This window comes from Mus pahari, chromosome 2 (assembly GCF_900095145.1).
Source record: "Mus pahari chromosome 2, PAHARI_EIJ_v1.1, whole genome shotgun sequence".
NCBI classification, from domain to species: domain Eukaryota; kingdom Metazoa; phylum Chordata; class Mammalia; order Rodentia; family Muridae; genus Mus; species Mus pahari.
Genome location: NC_034591.1, coordinates 154646799 through 154673869, shown reverse-complemented (window position 1 = coordinate 154673869; position 27071 = coordinate 154646799). Strand labels below are relative to the sequence as shown.

The 27071-nt window shown below is 40.0% G+C and overlaps 1 protein-coding gene across 4 annotated transcripts in view; it reads right to left on the bottom strand.

Moving 5' to 3' along the window:
- Pik3c2g (phosphatidylinositol-4-phosphate 3-kinase catalytic subunit type 2 gamma) overlaps nucleotides 1-27071 on the bottom strand; it is a 333974-nt gene that overhangs the window by 69147 nt on the left and 237756 nt on the right. For all 4 annotated transcript variants that reach the window (XR_003843304.1, XM_029535677.1, XM_021191148.2 and 1 more), the window contains 2 exons: nucleotides 22298-22454; nucleotides 15177-15286 (listed from right to left, as the gene is read on the bottom strand). Coding sequence is in view for 3 of the 4 variants with exons in the window: in XM_029535677.1 (XP_029391537.1) it covers nucleotides 15177-15286; nucleotides 22298-22454 (267 nt within the window). In the remaining variant the exon portion in view is untranslated. The remainder of the gene's footprint in view (nucleotides 1-15176; nucleotides 15287-22297; nucleotides 22455-27071) is intronic.

Sequence of the window (27071 nt, the reverse complement as noted above, 5' to 3'; positions counted from 1 at the left end):
GAGAGAGAGAGAGAGAGAGAGAGAGAGAGAGAGAGAGAGAGAGAGAGAGAGAGACTGGGTAGATAGTATCACATATCTGTAATCCCAGCACTGGAAAAGAGGAGGGAGAAGCAGGGAAGGAGAGGAGGAGACACAGAAAAAAGACACACACAGTGAGGGAGACAAACACACACACACACACACACACACACACACACAGTGAGACTCGACACATACAAAATAAGTATATAAAAGGAATCAATAAAATGTATTTTGTTTTCTATCTTTAGAGAATATGATTTTAAAACAGATCAACTGTAGCTTACAATCATTTGACATATCTACATGTGTCCAGTAAACCTGGAACATGAGGAAAGTTGAAAGGTCCAGCCGGACATGTACAACTGTAGCCCACATGCAGTCCAACACAAAGTCACAAACTTACACAAAGTCACACAGCCTGGCATGTGCAACTGTAGTCCACATGCAAGTCCAACACAAAGTCACAAACTTACACAGTGGTGAGGTTAATTTCGGCAATGCCTGTGCTTGATTGTCCAACAAGAACTTTGTAGATGATATCACATAGCAACGACAAAGGTTACACGTGACACACGTGCCCCTTCCCTCTTCTTCTTCATATAGAACTTTGAAAACTGTGGCTCAACACCCGTGGTCTACTTTTCATCGCTCTCTACTTGTATTCCTCTACAACTCGTCTTGGAAAACGGTACTCTGCAGCAATGCGGTCAATGCTTAAGTACTTTACAGGAGCTATTTTTCACCCTGTAGTGTTTCTTCTGTTTTGATTGTTTTGATTTTGGTGTGTGAGCTTGAAAGTGTATTCTTTAGTACTGAAGAAAGTTAGCTTTCTAATAACTTGATTATCTCTCAACATAAAACTTTCATACTTTATTTTATGATGGCTTTTATTTATCCCCTTTAAGAGCAGCACTGAAGTTTGGTAGTGTTGGTGGCTCTTCTCTCTCCTTCCTTGTATGATTGACAGTATTAACCTTGTAGTCCCATTAATACAGGGGGTCGAGCGACAGGTTCATTGTTCCTGTTATGTTTCCCAGATTCTGGTGGCATTGCTTTTAAAGATTTGCTTTTTATGTTTATTTTGTGTGTATGCATGCACTGTAGGCTTTTAAACTGTGCATGAATGACATTCCTTTCTACTCCATACAAATTTCTAATTGCTTCTAGATTTTATTAAATTTCCCCTCTCGATTGAGGTGACAAATAGGCCTTTAGTTTAATTGCTTAGTAGCCGAGTTTGAATATTTATTTTGTAATCATTTGTCTGAACTCGTACCTGAAATTACTTTCTCATTAATCCCTTGGGATTGTTTTAATTGTTGCCCAATTCAGCTGGGAGAATGTCATCCCCGAGTTTCTCCATCATTGCTGAAGATGCTCCCTCTGTGCCTTGACGGTGGGAGTGCTTATAAATTATCGCTATCAGAAGTATGATATTTATCTCCGTTTCCTTTCATTATGAGCTTGCTAATATTTTGTGAGATGAATAGATACATTCAAGCATGAAATTTGTGGGTTGGCATGCATCAACATTATCATACAATATCCCTTTCACAACCAATCCACCAGGACCGCAACGGTAACAATGTATTCCAACCATTTTTAATAATTTCCCCTAACTTTAGAAAACTTCAGACCCATTTATCTTTTTCTAGTCTCTAGTTCTTTCTGAATATGTTTCAAATCCTCTCATGATTAGACCTAAGGCAATGTTAAAATTTGCTAAAAATCATTTAAATGCAGCTCTTATCCCCATTACTCTTTTACACATTGTTCATGATTTTTGATGATGCTCTTGGAACCTATAAATCCATGAAAATATGCTGTAGTGCAGAGTGCCAACTCGAAAGACAGGAAAATAATAGTAACAGTAAGACTACATTACCGGTTATTATTTATAAGTATTTTCCATTCCTTCATCAGTTCATTCATCAGCAAGTGCTTAGTGAGCACTTTGATGTGCTGAGGAGGGAAGCTCTCAAGAGTAATGTACTCTCAGACCTCATTAAACAGTGACCACGAACCATCCATATCATGGTCTCGTGCACTCACTTTGGAAAGTCCCACCTGTAGATGCTCTCTCTGCTCACCTTGCTTCAAGAGTTAAAAATCTTAGCCAAAATGGGGCCCTGTGAGCATGTTTTCAATGTGTGCCTCATGTATGCAGGTTCCCTTGGAGTACAGAAGAGGGCGCCAGATCACCTGGAGCTGGACTTAGAAGTTTGAGTCCTGGAAACTGAACTTGGTGTCCTCTGGAAGAGCAGCAATGGCTCTTCAAATATCGGCCCCTTGCCCTGTGGTTTTGAGGCAAACTGTCACTCATAACCACACACGTCACCATTAAGTATCATCCATCCGGGAGTTTGACTGGACAGGAGTAGGATTCCAGCCTACAAGGTCTGTTATATCCAGATAGCTACTATACGCTCAGTGGATGCTCTAGGGCTTAGCATTGTTTAAAAAGTATGCAGAAAACCTTTTTGGCTTTGGTAATGGTGGGGCCTCATGCACGTGAGGAACACATGCTACTACTGAACTGTGTCTCTAAACTTTATGCAGAGTATTCTCACACTAAAGATCCAAAGCTACAGCCAGAAGGATCTTAGCTCTGAGGCACTCTTGATGAAGAATGTCTAAGTCCCCTGCTAGGCCCTGCTCTGTGAACCAGAGCACAGGGATGCTGGGGTGCTGGGGTGCTGGGGTGCTGGAGCCAATCAGAGCTTTGCCCTCAGGAAGTCTACATCTTTTGGTAAAGACTTCGCCGAATGCCTCGTGATGGGCTTCACATCCTCTAGAAAGGCAGTAAAATTATTTCCTCTGTGGATAAATCGAAATCCAATGACTGTTCAATGCCACAAAAAAACAAACAAACAAACAAAAAAACCCAAAAAACCCAACCACATGTAATCTAGGAAGCTATAACTGCAGAGTCCTGTTCATATTTCCCTGATTCTGAAGTCCTCGCTCTGTTTGTGTATTTTCTATAATGGAAAAAAAAAAAAAAAAAAACACTTTCAAGTTTGTCTTAGCAAGGAAAATAATCCACCGGATTTAGTGTGGAATTCCCTGGTGTGGTAAAGCCTGAATGATGTTCAGCCTTTGATTTCTACTCAGAAATAGCCTGTAGGCAGAAAAATACATTTAACAGGTGTTTCCAGCTACCTGAAGAGCTCAATAATCACAAAATGTCTTCAACTTTAGATCCTGTTTTTCTTTTTTCTTTTTTTTTAATTTTTGTCTTTGATTGATTGTTGCTTTCATTTTGGGGCAACCTGAATTGGCCTCAAACTTGAGGTCCTCTTGCCTCAGCCTCTAGAATACTTGAATTATAAGTATTTATATTCAAATTTATACCCAATACATTTGAACTTAAAATATACATGCTCTGTATTCTACTTCACAGCAAATGTGTAATTTCACCTAATATTACAGATCAATGGTTTAATTGCTTCTCCTCAGAAACAACCACCTTTTGAAGGTGCCCTTGGAATATGTGTGAGCATAGGTCTGATTCTCTAGCTCTAATCATCACAGTAACTTCAGGAACAATAGAAATTTCTCTCATAATAAAATATTATATTTTATGTGTGCATGATATATATATATATATATGTATATGTATATGTATATGTATATATATATATATATATATATATATGTGTGTGTGTGTGTGTGTGTGTGTGTGTATGTACACACATTATGTGTATATGTATTATAATGCATTATACAGATGGTTTACATGCATGTGTGTATGCATATCTGTCCATGAAGGTCAGAGACTAGCACTGGATATCTTCTGCGATTGCTCTCTCCTTGGCTAGCCTAGCTAGCCAGCAGGCCCATAAGATCTTTCAGCTCTTCCTCCATGGTGCTGGGATTTCAAATGCGCACAATCGGACTCAGATTTTACATAGATGATGTGGTTAGGAGCTCAGGGCCTCATGCTTAGATGAAAGTAGTTTACTAATTGAGTTACCGCGTCCCAGTGCAAATAACATAATTTTGAATTCACATTTACATGTATGAGGAAAACTTTTCACTTCATATAAGCCAGACTGACAACTGGGGAGTTTCACCTTCAGGGTGTGGACCAAAGTGATGGGTAAACCCCTTAAGCAACCCTACACGAATTTCTACATGAGCATATTTATTTTCACAGTTTAAATTGTTTTTATGCTTCAGTGGCCTGACAGAATATATGTTTTCTGGGCCAGTTTACTTAATGCTCTCAGGGAAATATTTTTTCCAAAAATTGTCTATGAAGACTTTATAAGAGGTATTCTTTATGTTTCTATTGACATTGTAATTTTATCATTTATAAACAGGAGAGTTACACATGACTCAAACTCACCAAGAACACATTTGCCCTTCATTTAAATTGGAGACTCCATTTCATTGCAGGGATTCTGACCCATGTAAAGAGCACAGTGGGATGCTTTTGTTTTTATGTTGGGGTTTTGACTGTCCAGGTTTCTGAGTCACTCAGCAGCTCATGGGGATGACCAATAGGTGTGCCATTTTCACAATGTCTTTATTTAATGAGGAAAAGCAATAATCCAGCATTCAATCTGCAGCTGAAATATTGAGCTAACACTTTTTATGCTGTTGTTTATAAAGTATGCTATTGCACAATTCCCATTTTATTACACATTTATGTGTCAAAATATTCAAGCACATATTTTAAACAAAGTGTGCTATTTAAAAATGTATTCGATAGGAACAGCAGTTAAGTGAGAGGGCTATTTTTGCAGAGGACCTGGGTTTGTTTCCAGAAAACAAACCAGATCATTCCCAACAGCTTGCAGCTCCAGTTTAGGGAATCTGTCACAGTCTTTTGGCATCTGTACACACATGGTACCTTCACATACACTCAGGCAAACACACACAGAGACACAGAAATTAAAACGTGAATTTAACAAATAATTTTTGCAAATACATTCCACATGAACAATAAAAGACACCTTTCTGTGCATTTTATTGGCAGGGTGTCTTGCCATGGCTCAGGCTGACCTCAACCTGCTCATCCTCCTGCTTCAGCTCTCTGTTTGCTTGGAACATGTTGAGTTCTGAAACGTCAACATTAAGATGTTGCAAGGAGAACTCCTGATAATGAGTTTCACAGGTGTGCAATGTATTTGTGTATAAATGAAACCAAAAAGTTATGTTTTGTGTTTTACCCTTTGAATTAAGTAGGGCACGCCGTGTTAGTTTTCATGTGGCTGACAAGTTGCTGGCACAGCCGGGGAAGCACAGCTCTGAGTATGTGGATTCTTCTCTTACAATGCTTTTCACGCTAATCTGGTGACACTGAGGCTAAAGGGCATTTAGATTTGTCTGACATAGTCAGGACAGTGGGAGCTACACACAGGATTTCGTTTCCATATCACCGGACACAGTTGTACCTTGCAAGAAGAATCTGTTAAATAAGTCAGCTTTGTTTACTGCTGAGCTCACCAGCTGTGCTCACCAGCTTAAAGTCATCCCAATGGCTCTAGGAGCCCAAGGTCTTGCATCTGTGGAGTACATTTGGTGATTAAAGCATGGTATTTTTCAGTGATCAAAAAATTGGGGGTAACACAAATCATTGGATGTGGTATGTTAGTGCGCACCCCCATACTACCACACAAATAAGGAAATGATTGCATGTGAGTCCAAAAGGCAGACATATACATACAGGAAAGAACAAGGGGAATCAACTGTGGAAATTATTAGTCTGGTGGAATCCGACTGTTGGTAAACTCTCTTAGGTCCTGTAAGAATGCTGTCATGCAAGGATTAGAGTTGCTAGGGGGGTGGCTGCTGCAGCTGGCTCCGCCTCCTTTCTCTCTCTCCTCTTCCCTTTCCTCCTGCTCTTACTTCTTTTATTATTATTATTATTATTATTATTATTATTATTATTATTATTATTATTATTTTCTTTATTTACATTTCAAATGCTATCCCGAAAGTTCCCTAAACCCACCCCCTGCCCCTGCTCCCCTACCCACCCACTCCCACTTCTTGGCCCTGGTCTTCCCCTGTGCTGGGTCATATAAAGTTTGCAAGACCAAGGGGCCTCTCTTCCCAATGATGGCNGATTAGGCCATCTTCTGCTACATATGCAGCTAGAGACACAAGCTCAGGGGGTCACTGGTTAGTTCATATTGTTGTTCCACATACAGGGTTGCAGCCCCCTACAACTCCTTGGGTACTTTCTCTAGCTCCTCCATTGGGGGATCTGTGTTCTTACTTCTTACTTCCCTCCCTTCTGTCATTTAGAACTTATTTTAAAAATCTTTTAATTTTATTTTTTTGAGATTTTCATATATGAGTTAGCTCTATCTATGTTTGTCGCTCACCTCATTCTAATTCTTTCACCCAAAGCCCCATTCCTTTCCAAGTTCATGCCTTTTATTATTTACTTATTCTTGTGACATACATACAACTACATCTACATCACACACACACACACACACACACATGCACACATGCATACGCATGCACAAACGCACATGCACACACACGCACACGCATGCACACATACATACACGCACACGCACACACACACATGCACACACACGCACACACATGCACACACACGCACACACACACGCACACATACACACACACACACACGCACACGCACACACACACTGTACTGAGTTTGTCAGTATCAGTGTTGCTTACAGGTGTTCAGGGCTGACTGCTTGGAACTGTATGATCTACCAGGACTCACTTCTGAAGAAGACTGATTTTTTTTTCTCTTCAGTAGCCATTAGTCACCTCTGTCTCCTCTAGGAAAAGTTTCTGCGAATGCTCCCATGCGCACGAGCTCACCAGTTGGTGTTCTCTTATTTATGCCTTGTTTAGGCAAGCACATGGCTGAGATTCCCTGTCACATATAGAAGACACTACCTCGAAGCAGACATTGAAAACCTTCTTAAATGTCTTTGTTGTTTTGCAGATTGAAGTTCCAGGTCTTCAGAATGGATGCCACAGAGATGATGAGCCATGAGGAAATGTCACCAGAGGCTCCCGACTGAATATAGACAAGAATCTCAGATGCCTTAGATTCAACTGTGAGAAGCTGAGTATTCTACTTTCTCATGCATAAACTGGTCCTCAGATCAGAGTTAATAGAATGGAGAACCCAGGGGATGGGTGATGATGGCCTCCTCCAATTATAGAATAGTGTACCAGTAAACAGACAGCATTGGACCACACCCTCAATGCCAATCACTTTACTGATGACACTGAAATTAAGCACAAAAGGAAGACACACCAAATAACAATGGAGAAGACTCAACAGCAACAGATGGCATTATAATGGAAGTTATAAAGTCTTTAAAATATGAACAGATGTATTTGAAGTTGGTAACTTCTTTTCTTTTCTTTTCTTTTTTTTAAAGATTTATTTATTTATTATATGTAAGTGCACTGTAGCTGTCTTCAGACACTCCAGAAGAGGAAATCAGATCTTGTTATGGATGGTTGTGAGCCACCATGTGGTTGCTGGGATTTGAACTCTGGAACTTCGGAAGAGCAGTTGGGTGCTCTTACCCACTGAGCCATCTCACCAGCCCTGTAACTTATTCTCATGCTCTTGTTAAGTCTCTAGAATAAGCCTCTGTGAATTATACAGGCCCAGGATGTCTGACGCCTATCACCTGAAGCACAGAGTGGTTTTGTAGGTGATAGGTATTGTAAGCCACTGTCATCTCGGACACGTCTTTTGTCACCTGTGATTTATTTGGTCCCTTTCATGGGTGCATTATACTTTCCCAGTGCATTCCACCTTTAGTCTCGTAGTATTCCAGAAAATTCCAAATACCACCTTTTATTACTCAACAGCTAAGTTTATCCTGACTTGATACTCAGGCGAATTAGGGAGCTCGTCAGAGATATTCCTATTGCAGGAATCCAGAGCGGAAACTAAGCTCTCGCACATCATACTGAGTTTAGCTGCAGTAGGCAGAACACACATAATAAATGCTGCTCTGTTGGCAGGTTAAAAAACAAACCAGAAAAGTAAACAGCGGCTCAGAAAATTGGTATGACTTGAGTTAGATGGAAAAAAAAAAAAAAAACCCACGAAGGCCTTTCACAATGAGAGAAGAAATTCTGAGGCTACTCTGAGTTTGTTTGCTGGGTTTAAGAAAAGTTATATGACTTGGTTATTACTCTCTCCAAGTTCTGTTTGTTCCTTGCGAGTGCCCAACTCTGTGGGTGTTAGCAGTTAAACTAAGAAAATGAAGATGCTGCCTCTTATTTGTGGAGTAAAACAGTTCACAAAATGGGAATTCTTAAGACTTCAAATAAAAAATTCAATGTAATGATAAAGTAACGCAGGAATCTATATCGTACAATGCTCTTCTGCTCAGTTCTGGAGAGAAAAGCCTTACAAAGGCATGGGACTACGTTTGGATGTATTTGGCCATGGAGTCTTGTCTTGCTATTTGGCCATAATATTTACAGTGAGAAAGAGGGTGTCTTAGTTAGGGTTTACTGCTATGAACAGGCACCATGACCAAGGCAACTCTTATAAGCACAACATTTAATTGGGCTGGCTTATAGGTTCAGAAGTTCAGTCCATCATCATCAAGGTGGTAACATGGAAACATCAAGGCAGGCATGGAGCTGAGAGTTCTACATCTTCATCTGAAGGCTGCTAGCAGAATACTGGCTTCCAGGCAGCTAGGATGAGGGTCTTGTAGCCCATACCTACAGTGACAAACCTACTCCAACAAGGCCAGACCTCCTAATAGTGCCACTCCCTGGGGCTGAGCATATACAAACCATCCCTTTCATTTTGTCTGCAGTCATAGCTCAGGGGACTGTGGCTGCTGTGTTTACTGTGTGAGTTCAAGTACATCCTTGTTAGAGGTGGCCAACATTCGCATTTTCTTCAGTGTCATCTTTACGGGTGTCGTCATATTTCTTCTACACAGTGGTCCTTCCCGAGGCTATTCTTCAAAGGGCAAAGTTAAGAAAATGTCTCTGGGCTGTTCCTTGGCAAAGATGCCCATGACAGTACTTAGGACAAGCAACAAGCTCCACAGAAACTTGTAAGAAGGAGCCCACCCAGTAATGACAAAGGGAATCAGATGCCTCTGGGACTTACACCAGAGAACACCGGGACATTGAGAGTGGGACAAGAGAAACAACGCAGCTTTGTTTCCAGTTGAGACCAGTTTTGCACTGATTCAAGTTAGCTTTTCGCTGAAGAATGGTAGACTGTATGGTGTCTGAATCATCGAATCTATAGCAGGCCAAAAGGATATCTGGGCATCTATGAACAGTTTCTCCTCTAACTTTTGGAGAGGGAAGTGGATGATGTGAAAAGCACCGTCTAGATGTGGGAGGAGAGGTGGACACTCAGAGGTGGAAGGTCTGAGGTGGACAGTGGAAAGTGGACTGTCAGTTCTATCCAGATCATTCTGATCTGTCTGGAGAAGGTTGTCTGTTTCTAAGGACCACTAACCGGAGGGCTGAGAATGATGGGAACTTCTGAAATGAACCGCGTGGACAGGATTTTCATGGATGGTTTCACTGGTTTCCTATCAATGGGTCTCACAGAGATATTCCATGAAAGCATCAATTCGCAGGAGCCTGAGCCATGATACTTTTATAACTTCTTTCACTCATCTATACTCAGCCTCAAGAAGATGTAGAAGGGAGTTAAGAAAGAAAGTGCCTTGGCAGTGATGTGAAAAACCCTCCAGGCCAGCAAGCCAGGTTTATTCTTCCTTTCCCCGTGTCTGTATCACTAATTACACATTAATATTCAGTGCCTCTCAGCAGGCAACATCCTCTGTTACTTGTAATCAGAGCGCACACACCCAGGGTAGGGAAGCTATCTGTGTTCAGATAGAAGGAGCCAGCTCCATCTTTCAAGTCTCAGGCAGGGTTGAGAGGGGAGCCGCCGGATGCTAACAGTGTGGGAAGCATGTGGGAGCTCAGGGTGACCACCGCAGCACTTCTCAGGAGGCTCAGCCCTCACTCACAAAACCCTGCTGTGGTCTTGGTGACAGTGAGTAGGTGGATCCTCTTGTGTTATTTTTATCTGTAACTTTAATAATTACTTCAGAATCAGCAGCAGCACAATGCTTCGATAATCCCAGAACAAGAGAATAAAATAATGTAAATATAGATACTATATGTATGTATCTCAAACACAACATATAGTTAATAAGACTCTGTGTGTGTGTGTGTGTGTTGTGTGTGTGTGTGTGTGTGCGCGCGCGTGTGTGCTAGATTTAATGACATTCACTGAGGCACCAGATATCTGATAGGTTCATACAGAACTTGCTTCTTTTTCAATGAATAAGCATTTCCTTTTAAGTTCTAAAATCTCTGTGATGTTAGAGAACATAGTTAAAGAGGAAATGCAGCTTCTACAAAAAAGTGCACTCAACTACCTCTATCTATGACCTCCAGAGCTACAAGTCCAACTTACCATCAGCTAAAAATTGTGTGAAAATAATTTTGTCTGTACAGAACATAGCCATAAATGCCCCTTTTAACATAAGTTTCTGAGTAATACAGGAGATTGTATACTATTTCCATTGTGTTAAATAAATCTAGAGACTGGGGAAATTAGGAGGATGCAGGGGGTAATATACATATACCATGTTGTTGTATAAGGGACTTGAATATGTTTAGGTTTTGCTATCTTTGGGAAATTCTGAACCAAGAAGAATCTTTTAGGTACTCAAAGATAGTTGTAAAAAAAATGCACGTAATTTATAACCTTTTTAATTTAAATACTAAATGTTCTGCCTGAGTTTCATTATCATTTATAATTGACCTAGATTTTTCAAAAACCTATTCTATTCATTGCTTAAGGGTTTAAAGAAGAAGTAATCTATATTTCAGAAATTCAACATACGCAAATAATAGATCATAAGAAATAGTTTTGTATTGTGAGGAATCACAAGCAGAAATGATAGCACTGTCTTGGCCTTCTCTATCTGTTTCTTTTTATGTCTGTCCGATGGAATGCGGAGCAGGAAATGTCCTTGAGATATTGATCCTGGCCAAAAGACCCTCAGAAGACCTGAGAAGACAAGTCAGATCTAAAAATATAAAGGTGTGGAAATAAAACCTTACGATGGTTAAAAAGCCAGTATGACTCTTGAGGGTTAAGAAAGAATCTTGGCAATTTCCTGAGAAGTAAATGGAGACATCATTTCATGTGGGAATGGGGCAAAAAACGAGACAAAATGGTAATGACTGCTGGGAAGCCAGTGCTGAAGAATCCTGCAGGAACCTCTAAGGCAACAATTACAGCAGACACGGTGCAAACATATCCAAGGGGCGCTCAGTAGAAGATCCAGGTGCCACTTTTGGAGAGGGGTATATACCTTCTGCTGAGTTTCAAAGACGTCAGAGCTGAGGATCTGTGTGTACGAACAGCTGAAGGACATCTTGATTAAACCATGACTGGATGATGAAGTTACAGGTACCCAAGAACCTGCTTGTAGAAGAGATGATCTCGACCCTCCAGACAACCAGGAATTTGGTCTTCCACATTCTAGAACATCATCTCTACCCATCCCATGACTGTGCCTCCTGTTGGCTATGTCTCTTGAAACTTTGTCTCATTTCTCTTGGATTTTGCTTTACTAATTTAAATAGGAGGTTAGAAGTTTTATCACTTCACAGGGTTTTTATGATAATGAGGTTAAGCAAAGCACTTCCAACAGGGCCTGGCAGATAAGAAGCACTACCTTAGGTGTTAGCTATTAAATGTCTTCTGTGTAGTTAGTGTAGCTTGGCGTTGCAATTGCACTTTACCTCAAATAGAGCATGTTTCACGTTATGGCATCCTTAGAAATTGGAAAGTTGCAACCTGCCTCCTCTCCTGATTTACTTGAGGGTGGTTGATGTAAGCAAGCAAAGTATTCGTTAAGATGGAATGATGCAATACAATATATAATTGAGCAATATGTAGAACGTAAAAATAGCTTATTCTGTAGAATCATGGGAGGAAAGATTAGTGAGCGCCAGCTAACAAGGTTTCATGGGTGATAAATTAGTCACCTAGAGTCTCGAGGTTAAGAAAGATTGAAAGTCAGATCACATGCCCCCTCCAAAAATTTATGTTCTATATATGAGTAAAGTTGACAAATATAGGAACAATGCTATATCATGAAAGTGATCTATCCTGGAAAAGTTTGAATCAGGAGTTTAAGTTTGAAAGGGTTGAATGAGTTTTGACAGAGATGTTCACATTGGAAGCGTGGTGGAGGAGATGGGATGGTAAGGCAGGTGTTACTAAGCACGGGATGGTGCTTTCTATTTTGTGTAACTAGAGGCTGCCTAATCCTGCAGTGGAGAGCAAGTCGAAACCTGCTTCTTAGAAACTTGTAGAAGAAAATTCAACTAGCAAAGGAGAGCATCCGCAATGTGCACATGCCCTGGCAGAGATAGAGCATCGGGTCTGGAGAATAAACCCACTGCCACAAGGCTGCTGGCTTGCATCTACTGCCTATACGTGGGTATGTCCCTTTGAAATGGACAGAGGCCCTGCATCAGCATTGAGAAGATCATTAACACGCAAGGCCATGTCTTTTACAGAGCAGGAGATGGACAAGACAGGGCTATGGCTCATGTAGTCTGTCTATAGTTTTCCTCTGGCAGGGCCTCACAGAGCTTTCTTTACTTCAGTCCCTAAATACCTGTGTGATAAGAAGGACTACTCACCAGCTGTACCATAATTACCCAGACAATGTCGAGTATCATCTCAAACAGTCCAGCCACACACTCCCCTTGTCTTAGTCAGGGTTTCTATTCCTGCACAAACATCATGACCAAGAAGCAAGTTGGGGAGGAAAGGGTTTATTCGGCTTACATTTCCATACTGCTGCTAATCACCAAAGGATGCAGGACTGGAACTCAAGCAGGTCAGAAAGCAGGAGCTGATGCAGAGGCCATGGAGGGATGTTCTTTACTGGCTTGCTTCCATTGGCTTGCTCAGTCCACTCTCTTATAGAACCCAAGACTACCAGCCCAGAGATGGCACCACCCACAAGGGGCCCTCCCCCCTTGATCACTAATTGAGAAAATGCCTTAAAGCTGGATCTCATGGAGGCATTTCCCCAACTGAAGCTCCTTTCTCTGTGATAACTCCAGCTGTGTCAAGTTGACACAAAGCTATCCAGTACACCTCTCCTTTACTTTCTCTGCCCTGCCCCAAGCTATCCCCCAGTCTCTACCATGCTCCACTTCCATGTCATGCCTACCATCTGTCACACTAGGATGTCCGTTCCACTAAATCCTCCCCTGAAGGGATACCCTGGTTCACGGTGCTATTTGGGTGCTATCCAAATCCACTCATTCTGCATGGAATTCATAGGACACAGCTAGTTTAGAGGGATAAACTTCTGTTACATGATCCGTGGAGTTTCTTTGAGCTTCTGGACCTGCAGGATTTTACTGAGGGTTCTACTCTTCCCAAGGTTAGGCTGTGAGCCTTCCTGAGTGCCTACACCCATGAGCTGAGACAACTCGAGATCTCCCGAATCCTGAAACCAAGGAGCTGTACTGTTTATGCTCTGAAGCAAATGACTGACCATAGTCAATGATCGATATTTGTGATTTTGTTTTTAGAAAATACAAAATGGTTTATTAAAAGGGGATTTCAGTTTTTGTTTTTGCTTTTCTTGAGACAGATCTTTCACTGTGGACCATGCTCACCTAGAACTATGAAAACCAAGCTCACTTTGAATTTATGGTATTCCTTCTGCCTTACCCTCCTGAGTTGAGGATATTTTTTAAAGAGTGAAAAAGCAAACATAAAACAAAACAAAACAAACAAACAACCCTATCAGTCTTTTGTAATGAATCTCTAATGGTAGATTAAAACACACAAAACTAAACTAAGCAGAACAACCCTCCCCATACCTTCCCCCACCGGACCTCTTACCAGGGTTTGCCCCCCTCCCAGGTCTTAGAAGGGTTCTGGTCCCTCCCCATCTTAGCAGGGTTCTGACCAGTGTTGCTCGGGGATATCATCAGTCTCTGGGACTGACTCCTGGAAAGTCTCGGGAACAGAAAGGTGAGATCAGGCAGGACCTGAGTTCTTGTCCTTGCTTCAGAGGGTGGCGGGGAGGAAGACTCTCCATCCTCTGCATCTTTATTTTCTCTTCTGCATGTTTATTGTCACCATCAGAAAGTCTAAGGACCCTCCCAGTTCCCAGTTCCACCATTCTTTGATTCCTTAACTTCCACGGCAGGCCAGGCAAGCTGCCTGCCTATTGAAGTTCTTAAGAAAATGATTCCTGATATGATTGAAGTTCTGCCCAGTTGAAGATTCCCTGCACTCTCACAATGAGGAGATAGTCTTTATTGTGCATTGTGCAAATGGCGAAGGGAAGTCAAACCCAGGAGGGCTTTCATTTTAGCTAATGTTGCTTTTCAAAGCATACATACTAGAGAAAAGAGTACACTCGGTGTTGAAAATATTAGTGATTGTAAGATTTAAACAAGAGTCGCTCTGAAGACTCACAGAGAAAAAAGGACCCATATTTGCTTCCCTTGAACTGTTTATGGGTATAACTATGGTTGATGTTTACCGAATACTTGAAATTGGCTGAGAGTTATTCTCTCCATTCAAAAAGAAAAGCTCTGTGGGGTCTTCCAGTGTAAAAGCACCATCCTTCGCCCAGAGCCCTGGAGTCTGACTGATGTCCTCTGCATTCTGTTGAGACTCTTACCTTGAACCACGCTAGTGGTTTCCAGACTTGCTTAATAAAAAAATAGGTTAAAATAGATGACAGTCCCAGGTCTTTGACTAAATACCCCAATATTTGTATTGTCTTGCAGCTGAAAGTACCAGCCTGTTCCTTTTCATAAATCTCTTTTTCCAAAATGGTTTTTCTGGACAGAGTTCAAGTAGAATAACCAATTTATTCATGTCAGCCCTTGCTCTTTGCAATGACCTCTTATTGAGCAATCTGCTAGATGAGGAAGCTGGTTAGCAAACACTAGTGTCTGCTAAGGCCTTCTGCCTGTAGATGTGCACACTTCCCTGTTTCTGTTAGTTGAAAATAGGGGCATAGATGGTTCTAGCTCTGTCACCTTAATACCAATGACTAGTCAACCTGAGGTCATCGCAGATGTGGTCCATATGTCAACACACACAAACACACGTACACGTTTGCAGCTCATCTTACTTGGTGAAATGACTTGTGGCTTCCAGGTCTGTGTCTTGTGGGCGGAGATTGTTATGTACATACTTCAGGTCTTCGATTCCCCTTAGCTCAGGCAGTCCTGCATGCAGCATCTATATAGCACCAAAACCCAAAACCAAAAAAGAAAGAATAAATGCAGACAAAATGGAGCTTCCTTGGCTCACTGTGCAGATATTTAAGTTTGCTCTGTTGTGCCTTTCATTTTTGTCTGCATGAACGGACATAATTTTGTGCGTTTAAACCCCTCGTAGTTAGTGGTGGGTATAAACAACCAAAATAACAAAGAATAATTACAATTGGTAGAGTGCACAGTAATAACTCCATTGAATTCTCATCACAAAACAGAGAAGAAAACATGACAAGATGACAATTCACTTGTCAGAATTTTTGGACCTACCATTTAAAATCTGAGTGATTTTGAGAAATTCCTTGACTCTTTTAAGCCTCTGTTTTCTCACATCTAAAGGAGCACAAAATTACCTGACATGTTCTGGAAGAATCAAAATCTGCTTCATCATATGATGGTACACAAAATACATATAGTATTAGTTTGAAGAGGACAGGGCTGTGTGTACTGCAGAAGATGTGTAGATATGGCTCAGTCAGAGGTGCACGGACATAGCATGAAAACCACTTCTCTGACTCTATAGCTCCCTCTAAACAAACTCAACTTTCTCTGCATAAGGGCAAGTATATTCATTAAATATTATTAAAGCAAAGAAATCATTAAGAATAGATTTGTGAATTTCCTCTCCTCATCTTTAAGAAGATATCTGTTTCCATTGTAGTGTGGAGGGATATTATTCTGTCTACTTGTATACTTTTCTTTTGAGAAAACTCTTTGAATTATTATTTTTCTAAGAAGCAGAAGAAAAACAGGGAAAGGGTAGAAGAAGGAGAGAAGGAGGGGAGGAGGAGGGGAGTGGGAGGGGAGGAGGAGGAGAGGAGGAGGGGAGGAGGAGAAAGAGATATTACCAATACTCCTATGACTAATATGATAAATGTTCTGCCTAGAATACACACTTATGCAATGAGAAGTTGATCTTATTAAGAAAGATGAACTGTATATGTTGCGATGGAGGACGGGTGAAGTCATAGGTGATTCCTATGGGAAACAAGTGATTTTACAACTATTCTTGCCACTGTAAGCCCAGTAAGGCTGGAGGTCACATGCACAGAAGAGACCACAGTGTTCTCGATGTACTAAAAGAAAGAATCCCTGTGAATCTCCCAGAACACAGAATATTATATGTCTGAATGCCAGAAAACAGCTGTGAACAGAGACAAAGTAAAGCATTTCAGCAATAAAAAGATTTAAAACACATATTATAAAATCAAGAGAGTAGTAGCACTCAGCATGCACCAGAACTAAGAAAGATCACTATGGTTGGTATTAAAGAAAGGGTACAAGAAGTCAAAGAAGAGGCTGGACTAGAATGTGGTGTGCAATGGAGACACTGTTGGGTTTAAGCATTCATAGGTGGGGTTGGAGAGATCACTCACTGGTAAGCGCTTGTGCTGCTCTTACAGAGGATGTGAGGTCAATTGCTAGCACCCATGTCTACTGGCACAACCTACCGTCACTCCTGCTCCAAGGGATCAAATGCCAAAACAACTAAAAACTTAATACATACACTACACTACACTACACTACACTACACACACACACACACACACACACACACAGAGAGAGAGAGAGAGAGAGAGAGAGAGAGAGAGANAGAGAGAGAGAGAGAGAGAGAGAGAGAGAGAGAGAGAGAGAGAGAGAGAGAGAATCTGTCGAAATGGTGGGATATACTGAGAGATGTGACAGTTGAAAGCCACAGTTGCAGAGGTGGCGCGAGGAGTCATTAGCACACCGATGGTAAGTGAGACCAAGCCAACATGGTCAGTCCTAGAGATGAGTCTCCTGCCTGCCCTCATGGGTTATTTGTGGCATCTCAACTTTGCCGTTTGTAAACCTGAGCAATTCTGGGTCAGGGAGATGATTCATCAGGTGAAGGTGCTTATGTCCAAGCCTGCCCACCTGAGTTCAGTTCTTGGAACCATGTTTTAAAATGAGCAAATTCTCCTCACTCCCGGCTTTTCTCCTCGTCCCTGCTTCTTATCTTGATTTACAGTGGCACCAATACCCAACCAGGAAGAAATCCATGTTTCATTTTCTCTTTTTTTCTGATTCTCTACAGCAGTTATTAATTTCATTAAAAACATTTAGCAGCCTGCCACATTCCTTCCCAGCCTTCACTGCAGGCATTATCACAGCAGTTTACATCTATATGATGTCTAAGTGGTTTCAATAACTTTTCTTTACACCTGATGGTGGAAATAAATTACTGTCATAACTTTTGAATTGTGAGCCCAAAATCCGAGCAAAACCATGGTACCTTCTTCACTACAAACACTTGGTCATTTTTCATCTTCCTATGCACTACACAGTGGCATCTGCACTCTGGTCATTACAATCCCTCAAAATGTAAAACTTGGAAACTTTTATCATTCATTCATATATATATATATATATATATATATATATATATATATATATATATATATATATATGTGTGTGTGTGTGTGTGTATCCATTATATATTAAATATGTATTTATAACAATTATAAAATTATATAACTATATAAACTATATATAACTCTCTATATGAAAATATATATATATATCCTGTCTAAGAATACCTTTTATTTTCCTTTCTTGAGTAATGGAAGTCTTTATCTTACTTTGACCACTTTTAAAGTCCTATCTTCCAGTTTTGATCATATTTTGTTCATGTCAGATTTGAAGTTCCTTGAGAAGAAAACTGGACCTTTCCTTTGTATTGAAATTGTTTATATTTACTAGCATGGTGCTTTTTTCGCAAGTGGAATCTAATGAACATCTAGTGGATAATGATTGTATAGGTGAATAGATAAATGATTAGAAAACACTATTATTATGTTTTAAAGCCTCACTATGACAAATTTATTATTGACTACTAAATAACAAAACTCAGCCTAAGAGATACACATTTGCTATAGCAAGTAGAATCTAGATTAGCTTTTTTCTTGTCTAGCACTGGATGTTTCAGAGACATCTATGGAATGACTGAGAAAGATTCTTGTTTTAATCACTGCATGAACATTTATTTGCTAAGATCAGAGTTCTGTGGAGTATGAATTACATTCTAGTCTCTCTGAATTCACAATAGCTTGCTCAGGACTCTGTCAAATATATTTTATTGGGTCACATAGTATACTTAATTTCTCCTCTGCCAATGTATATATCTTTTATCATCTGTCTATCTATCTATCTATCTATCTATCTATCTATCTATCTATCTATCTATCTATCCATCTATCCATCTATATCTATTATCTCTCTGTCTGTTGGTCTACCTATCATCTATCTGTCTATCTATTGGTCTATTTATCTATCTATCTATCCATCCATATCTATCTATCTATCTATCTATCTATCTATCTATCTATCTATCTATCTATCCATCCATATCTATCATCTATCTATCTATTCATCCATCCACCCATCCATCTATCCATCCATCCATCCATCCATCTATATCTATTATCTCTCTGTCTGTTGGTCTACCTATTTATCTGTCATCTATATGTCCATCTGTTGGTCTATCTATCTATCCTTCCATTCATCTATATCTATTATCTCTCTGTCTGTCTGTTGGTCTGTCTGTCTATCTATCTATCATCTATATGTCTATCTGTTGGCCTATCTATCTATCTATCATCTGTCTATGTTTTGGTCTATCTATCTATCGTCTATCTGATGACACATGCAGACTATGACAAAACAGATGAATCCAACTCTCCATTATATGACTGAGTATATGTAACAAGTCTCAAGTTCCTTATCCTTTTCCTTTAAGAGGAGTCTTTGAGTCTTTATAATACAATAAAATATGAAGCCATCTATCTCTCTATCTCTATCTATCTATCTATTTATCTATCTATCTATCTATCTATCTATCTATCTATCTATCTATCTATCTATCATCTCCCATTTAGCTGTATTTGACCCAATGCAACTGTGTTTCAGTGTTTTTGTACAGAGTGCATGGGTGATATGTGTAACTGGGGCAGCAGGAAGAGAGAAGGCAGCTGGTACAGATATGAGCCAACACTGGATGGATGAGTCATGTGTTTTTAAGGACAGGAGTTTTGTTTTGTTTCTATTCTCCTGCTACTAAGTCCAGCTCTCTTTTAATAGCTTCGCTTAGGGAAGCAGTGCTCTTTCCTTACCATATAGGGAATCGAGAAAGATTTCTGTTGGGAAATCTCTGATATAATAATGGGAGTGATAAACATTTGAAACCGGTGAATGGTCCCTGTGTTCTTTGAGAGTCTTCCATAATAGTTGATATTGATTTTTTTAATGGGAGAAGAGCTGAGGAAGTACAGGCTTTTATGTTGGTGAACTCAGCCAGCAGCACACTTGGGTCTCCTACAGATGTTGCTTTTAAGCAAGATGAGAATTACATAGATTACTTTTTGCTTGCTTTTCCCATGTGGAAACAAAAGCACAGCAGATATCTGGCAACAAAATGCTTTCTGCTGGGGACGGGTCATTAACTCCACATTGAACCCACTGCACGCCTGTGCCTCATGATCCTGTGTATTGATCATTTGCAGAAGCCAGCCTTGATGACCCGTGCCAAGCATTTCTCAACTTGTAACTGGGTCATGGTGTAGTGCATTGAACTGTGCTTAAAGACATCAACACGAGAGTCAGAATGGAGAAAAAGTCATATTAAGTGTGTATGTAGAAAGTAGGTTTTTTTTTTTTTACAAATTTAAATTTGATTTTAATTTAAAGGAGGTTTTAGCTAGATAGTGTGTGGTCCTGAAATAACCACTGAAGACTTTATCTGAAGAGTCACATAGGACTCTTACATACTAGAGTATGTACATACTGGAGTAAAACAGGGGAATTGGACAGAAACAGAGGCAACCACACACCCCAGTATGTGCACTCCAGTACAGTATGATTATCACTTACAAATGCTGGGGTCCTCAGTTACTTATATGCACAAATTTTATCATCACTCTTCAACTTAAAATGTTAAGTCTCTGGGTTTTATATTTTATCCTCTCATTTATAGTTCCTAGCACATAGTAGGCTCTTGAGAGCTTGTATACTCATGAGTAAGATCTTGGGAGAGTCCAAGAGTTTGAGAGGACATTAGAATTGATAGTGCCTAGAAATTCATTATATTTCCTTGATTTAGTGCTTGTAGAGTTTTCTCTGTCATGGAATTGGCTTGTTATAAACTGTAAGCTATCCCATAAAAGCAATAGAGGCAAAGAGAATTGGGAGCTAGAACACAGATCTATCAAGAAAAATTGCTGGTTATAGTTGGAGATCCTGAGGCCTGGCGACATTACTCAGTAGGAGAGATGTAGGCTCAATTCCTAGCACAGAATAAAAAAAAAAAAACCAAAACCAAACCAAACCAAACCAAACCAAAAGAACACAAACAAACAAACAAAAAAAAACCTCTGAATTATGAAGTAATTAGTAAAGTTGAGAAATTGAACCTTCAGCTTTAATCAATACTAATTTAAATTTTATATGTCAGTGTATGATCTTGTATTGGTCAGTTCATGTTTAATTGATTGCTTTGATTGGTTGGTTGATTGGTTGATTTTTGAGTCAAGATTTCATGTAGTCCAGGCTGGCTTTGAACTTGCTTTGTAACCAGAGATGATCTTGAAATTGTGGCCCTCCTGCCTCTTTCTCCCGGGTTCTGCAGTTTGGAATTACAATTATGTAGCACCACAGCCAATTATCCCCAGTGTTGGAGTGCTGGAAATATATCCCTAACCTGAAAGTATTTAAACTAAATTAACAATGATCTTATATTATCATATTAATTAACTGAACTCTACTATATGGCTGATACTATCATAAATCCTTTATGTTAATTATCAGCTAGAGTTATGAAAATTAATCTATTAATACCTTAGCATAATGCCTGGTCCATATGATGCATTTATTATTAGGCACTTTACCATCAATTCCATAAGGTAAAAGTTATTATCCTCATTTTAAATGGAAACAGTACGTAGGCTAAGTATGCATTTAACCTTTAAATGCTAAACTGGCATTCAAAATCAGGGAGACCCAACCACCAAATTTAACTCTTCAACATCTACTAGCAGAATTGAAGTTTCTAAGCCAGCCATGTTTGACTTCAAATAACACAGACAGATAAACTAGTGGAATGCTACTCTCTTATGGATGGATGCAATTGTTACAATGGATATATGCACTTAAAGAAATCATTACATCATTCTCCAAAAGATATTTCTATTGGCCTCTTCTTTCCTTTTACCACGTGACTATTTCTCATCTCTTTGCAATGGACATTGGAATAAAACACTGAATTCTCCCAGACCCAAAGCTCAGCAGAACCAATGCATGCCACTAAACGTACCAATCTACAGTCTGCTCACTAACTCATCAGTGACATTTTTAGACTTATTTCATTGTGAGGTAAATGTGCATGTGTATGTATGTGTTTTTGTGCATATTTGCATGCAGGTCCCTGTGGAGTTACAGGCAGTTGTTGGAATTGTGAACAGCCAGATGTGAGGGCTGGGAGCTGAACTCGGTTGCTATGCAAGAGAAGTTTATGCTTTTCAACCACTGAGTCATCTCTCCAACCCAGAGTTTGTATTCTTGACCCTGAATTTCTTAATATGAATGAGTAGTGGTCAAATGTTCAAAGGCAGATATTGAGACAAAAGAGCCAGGATGAATCTGCCTCATCTACGTTATGAAGTTTACATCATATATAAGTCAAATAGGGACAATACAGCCAAATAAGTTATTTTAAAAATGACTTTTTTAGTCCACTCTGCATGGGGATCCCCTCTGAATGCACTAGTAACTCTGTGTTTGGTGACTTCCAAAATGAAAATTATGAACTAACAGTAAGTTGCCAAGAAACATGTTTGCTTCCCCACTCCTTTCTGCTTTCAGAACTGTTTTTAAATGGAGCCAGGAGAACTCCAGCCCACCAGGAGAAGTAGACAGCTGGAGGAGACGACAGTGACGCTCTCTACTTCTCCAAGGGACTTACCATTTCTAGAAGGCTCAGGATCAACTGGCTGTGTTTCCTGACGATGTTGTAAGCTCTGCAGCAAAGCTCCACGAAGTCTTGAAAATGCTGTGTGTTTTTTCCACCCTCCGTAATAAAGTACTCCATCTCTGAAGTAAAAATGAAAGGGGCTCTGTCCCTATAAATAAAAAAATAGCAACAACCATGAGGAGGTGACATGGTTTGGAGGGTTAATGCAGAAAGTTACTGCAACACATTTGCACTGGAATTTTTTTTTCTAGTCTAGTGTGGGTTATTGCAGATCAGTGGGAAAACTTAGTAACTGAAGACTTTGAATAACTGGTCTAAAAGAATAAGTTGTGCTACAATGTTCCTCTATACTGTGTCAAATGTTTAATTCCCAAGTAGACACAGTGTATCTACTGAAAGAAGATAGGCTCTGATGAACAGTACAGGTAAGAGTTCAGCCAAGTCCTCACTGGCAGTACATTTACTGACACATTGGGAGGTGATAAAACAGAAATTGAGTTCTTAAAAAATAGCCTTAAAAGCTCTTTTCTTTCCCTCTGAAGGGTGACTCCTTAGGAAGAAAATTTGGATAAAAGTTAAGATATTTTAACGACAATCTCTTTCAGAAGATAATTTCTGAAACAACAGCTGTAACCAATTCCCTGTCATATGTGTAGTGAACAGGGAGTAAGTAGCTATAATTCATTTCACATATGACTCAGTAAAAAACACTGAGCATACCAAGACAGTGCAGACCTTGTTTTCTCATAAGTCACACTGCCCCCTGTAGTCCCAAGGATGGAAAGGCAGGTTCCGTCTCCAAAATTAATAGACATGCTAATCCTGAGATGAAGCCTTAGCAACTCCAGGAGAAGAGAAGCAGGTAGGGGGAGGGGCGGGGACATCTCTATCTGATGAGGTTTCAGCAGATAGATCAATGAGGGCGATTTTGCACCAACCTGACCTAGATTCTTCTAGCAGCATCTAGATTTGGACACAGTTGTGGTTAAAATAGAATGACATGCTTTAAATTTGACAGTCTGGGTTCATGTAGGGTTATATCAAATCACAACTGAAGAAATTGAGAGGTAGTTCAGGGAGCCTTTAGAATAGAATAGTGCTCTTTGCTGGTATAAGGCTTTGCTGTTTTAATAAAAACATTGTCAAGCGAGAATTCCCCACTGATATGACTTAACTAGACCTTTCTGAAATATGTGAATCAAATGGAAAAGCCACACAAGCACACTTGAGGAAGTAGACTCTTGCTATCAGCCAAGCAGTTTCTAAAACAGTGTTTGATTGTGGTTGTTTTAAAATGTTAATTTAAAGCTAGGCACTGTGGCACACACCAGCAAATCCCAGCGTATCAGTGGCTACACAGACTATGAGTTTGAGGCTAGTCTAGACTACATGTTGACTTCCAGGTTAGCTTGGTCTCAGAGGTGGGATACTGTCCCAAAGCAAAATAGTAAAATCTATATTTCATAATACATGCTTATTATCAAAAATGGTCAGAATAACACAAAGCATTCCCTTGGCTTTGATTTCTTTGCCCAGTAACGTTTTCAATAAACTGTGTGTTGAGTTCCACACCAAGCAGAACCTTTCAGGCGCCAGCTCCAATGCCTCAAACTTCCATCACTGGTTTTACTATTGGCCTTGCTGGGCTTCCCACTCATCCTGTGATGCACTTTGTGGGGCTGCCCTTCAGCAAGGCTGGGAGAAGAGATGTTGGAAACATGAGATAAAAGCACAGGGTCTAACCTTGAACTCGCAGTGACTTCATTTTCTCATGTTTAAAATGTGTGCTAGACACTCAGCAGCTCGATTTCATGAGAGAGCCAGTTTGGAAAAGCTCCCTGAGTCAGGCTCACAGAGAGCACTGTGCACTCAGGGGCTTCTGTGGCTAAGGGAGGCTCAAGGCACAGAGCCTAGGTCGGAGGCCCCGCAATTCAGATTTCAAGTCTAGGTTTTGTGTATCACTAGATCTTGCCCTGGTGAGAGACTTACCAGCTCAATTCCTAAATTTCATTCTTTATCAAATGGGCTGGAAACGCTTGCTTATTGATATTTCGGAGAGGATCTCATAGCTTAGAGGACACTAAAGTACTTACTATTTGTCAAGCACTCGATACATTTTCGATGTCATCGTTGTATATTACTGTGAGTTTTCAAACAGCCATGAGTGTTTGCCGAGCTGAACTTTCTCACAAATAAGGCTCCTTCTGTCTTCTCACTCAAAAATGGCATCAATTTCCACTTTTTACGTTAGCATTTAATTTAATCCTGGCGTTATCACCATAAACTGCTTGGGTGCGTGGGTCTTTACATGGGCCTTTTATTTCATTATACATTTGTTAGATCATGTACTGTTGCGGTTTTCACTATTGCTAATTGTGGTCGTTTGAAGAATAAATGTGGCCCGTAGGCTCACGGTTTAAATATGTGGTCCCCAGTTTGTGTCCCTGTTTGGAGAACCTTTAGGAAGTGGAGCCCGAATGGATGGAGGGAATATAGTTCTGGACTTGGGCCTTGAGAGATCAGAGCCCCACTCCACCTTTTCCCCTCTCTGTCTCTGCTTCATGTGTATGTATGCAGCTAGTTTCCTGCTCTGTGAGCATGCCACACCTTTCAGGAATAAAGGATTCGATCCCTCCGGAGCCATAGCAAACCCTTATTGTTTTTTAAGTTTCTCTTGGTCCTGTATTTTACTACAGCAAAAGAAAAGTACCTTATACACCAAATTTTAGGAAAGTTTTAGGAATATCTTAGACTTCTATAATCAGAAACAAATCTACAAGATTTTTTATTATTGTTATTATCTTATATTATTGTTTACTATGAATTGAACTTCAGAAATAGTTTTAGAAAAATATAAAATATTATAAATTTCTGAATGTTTTTAACATGACAAATATACTTTTCTCTTTTCAGCCGATGAAACTACAATTGGCCAAAATAATTTCTCTTAGAAACCTTTTGTGGTTCTGTCTAATGATACCTTCTTAGTCCCTGGCAACTGCCATGAAAAATCAGGTGCAGAAAACCCACACATAAACTCAAGTACCTGAAAGAAACATCCAAATGAGAGAAAAATGTAAACTAACACCAATACCGAAGAAACAGATTTCACTACGCAAACATCACAGTTGAAATGGTCTGGGAGCCCAACAAAATAAAAGCCTCTATCTTTATATGTCTTTGTTGACTTTTAGTAAGTTTCATAAAAATAAGAACTGCACCAGAACTCTTCTGTGAATGAAAGGGAGTGTTATATACAATGAGGACTCTATCTGGTTCCCATATATTACAGAAGCTTTAGCTGTGCTGTGGTTTGTGAATTAGCACACGCATGTGTGTTTGTGAGCATGAGTGTACGCACATACATATTTGTTTGTGCATATGTATTTGTGTATGTGTATATGTGTGTATGTGTATATGTGTGTGTATGTATGTGTATACATATGTGTGTGTGTTCACCCCTCTCCTCTTCCTTTCTCTCTCACTTGCCCTTCTCTGATGCTATAATGCTGACCCAGTCATAAGGCTTGAAGTATTTTACCTGTAATAAATCTTCCCAGGGCTGGAAAGATTGCTCACTGGGTAAAGACACGTGTCACCAAACCTGATTATCTGAGTTAGAACCCTGAGAACCATGTGATGGGAGAAAAATCACCTTAACGACTTGTCCTCTGAATTTTTCTTGTATACCCTGCACACATATGCGTACAACATAAATAAAATTCCAATTTAAAAAAGAAATATTCCTTAATAGAGCCTTTTTCTTGCTGAAAGTCTTATGACTTTTATAGAAAAAAAATGAATTGTGTGGCTTTCAGGAGAAAAGGAAGTGTTTGTCCTTCCTTTACACAGTCTCCGAATCTGAAACAGTATGTTGATGGTATTCTGTTACAAATGGCAAATAAAATAAAAGGAGCCTACATAGTGACTAGCTTGTGATAATTTAGCATATTTATGTGGGAAGACCACAGAATAAGCTTGTTATGATTCTTTCATCGTGCTTCCAAAATTAACTTTTGTATAAACGTATGACTAGCCTTTCTCCAAAACTGGCATTCGGTAAAAATGCTGAGTGTTTTCTAGATTTCCAGCAGATGTAAGAAGTGGCCTGGTGATTTAAAAATGCTGATACCCTTGGAAATGTATGAATATATTATAAGCAGATAGTAATTACTGAGGAGATTCATTTATTTGATATAAGAAATATTAGGTATTCATATTTGACATTTACTGTTACTTTTGTGTCAGCTCCCCATATAGCCATAGAGCAGTTCTGTACAAAGCATTATGTGCTAAGGTCATTGTCAGAAGATTTGCCAGTGGTTGATGCACTGAGGACTCACTCACTGAGGTCTGCTGCTGCTCATTCCGTGACTCGAACCTAAGAGGTATCCCCACAAACATCAGAGCACTACAGCTAACCATCGGTGGGCATGTACTGAGCCTCTGCTCTATACTGTGCAAGCCCTGTAGGTGAAACTAAAGAGATTTCAAAAGCATTGTGCTGTGGTCTGGGGACATAGCTCGGCTGCTAGACTGTGTGCCTGTCATACGCAGGCTTGAGTTTCATGTTCAGGACATCATGAATATGATTGTGGTGGGACAGGCCAGTAATCCCAGAACTAGGCAAGAGGAGGAAGAGGAGGAGGAAGAGGAGGAAAAGGAAAAGGAGGAGGAGGAAGAGGAGGAGGAGGAGGAGGAGGAAGAGGAGGAAGAGGAAAGGAGGAAGAGGAAGAGGAGGAGGAGGAAGAGGAGGAGGAGGAGG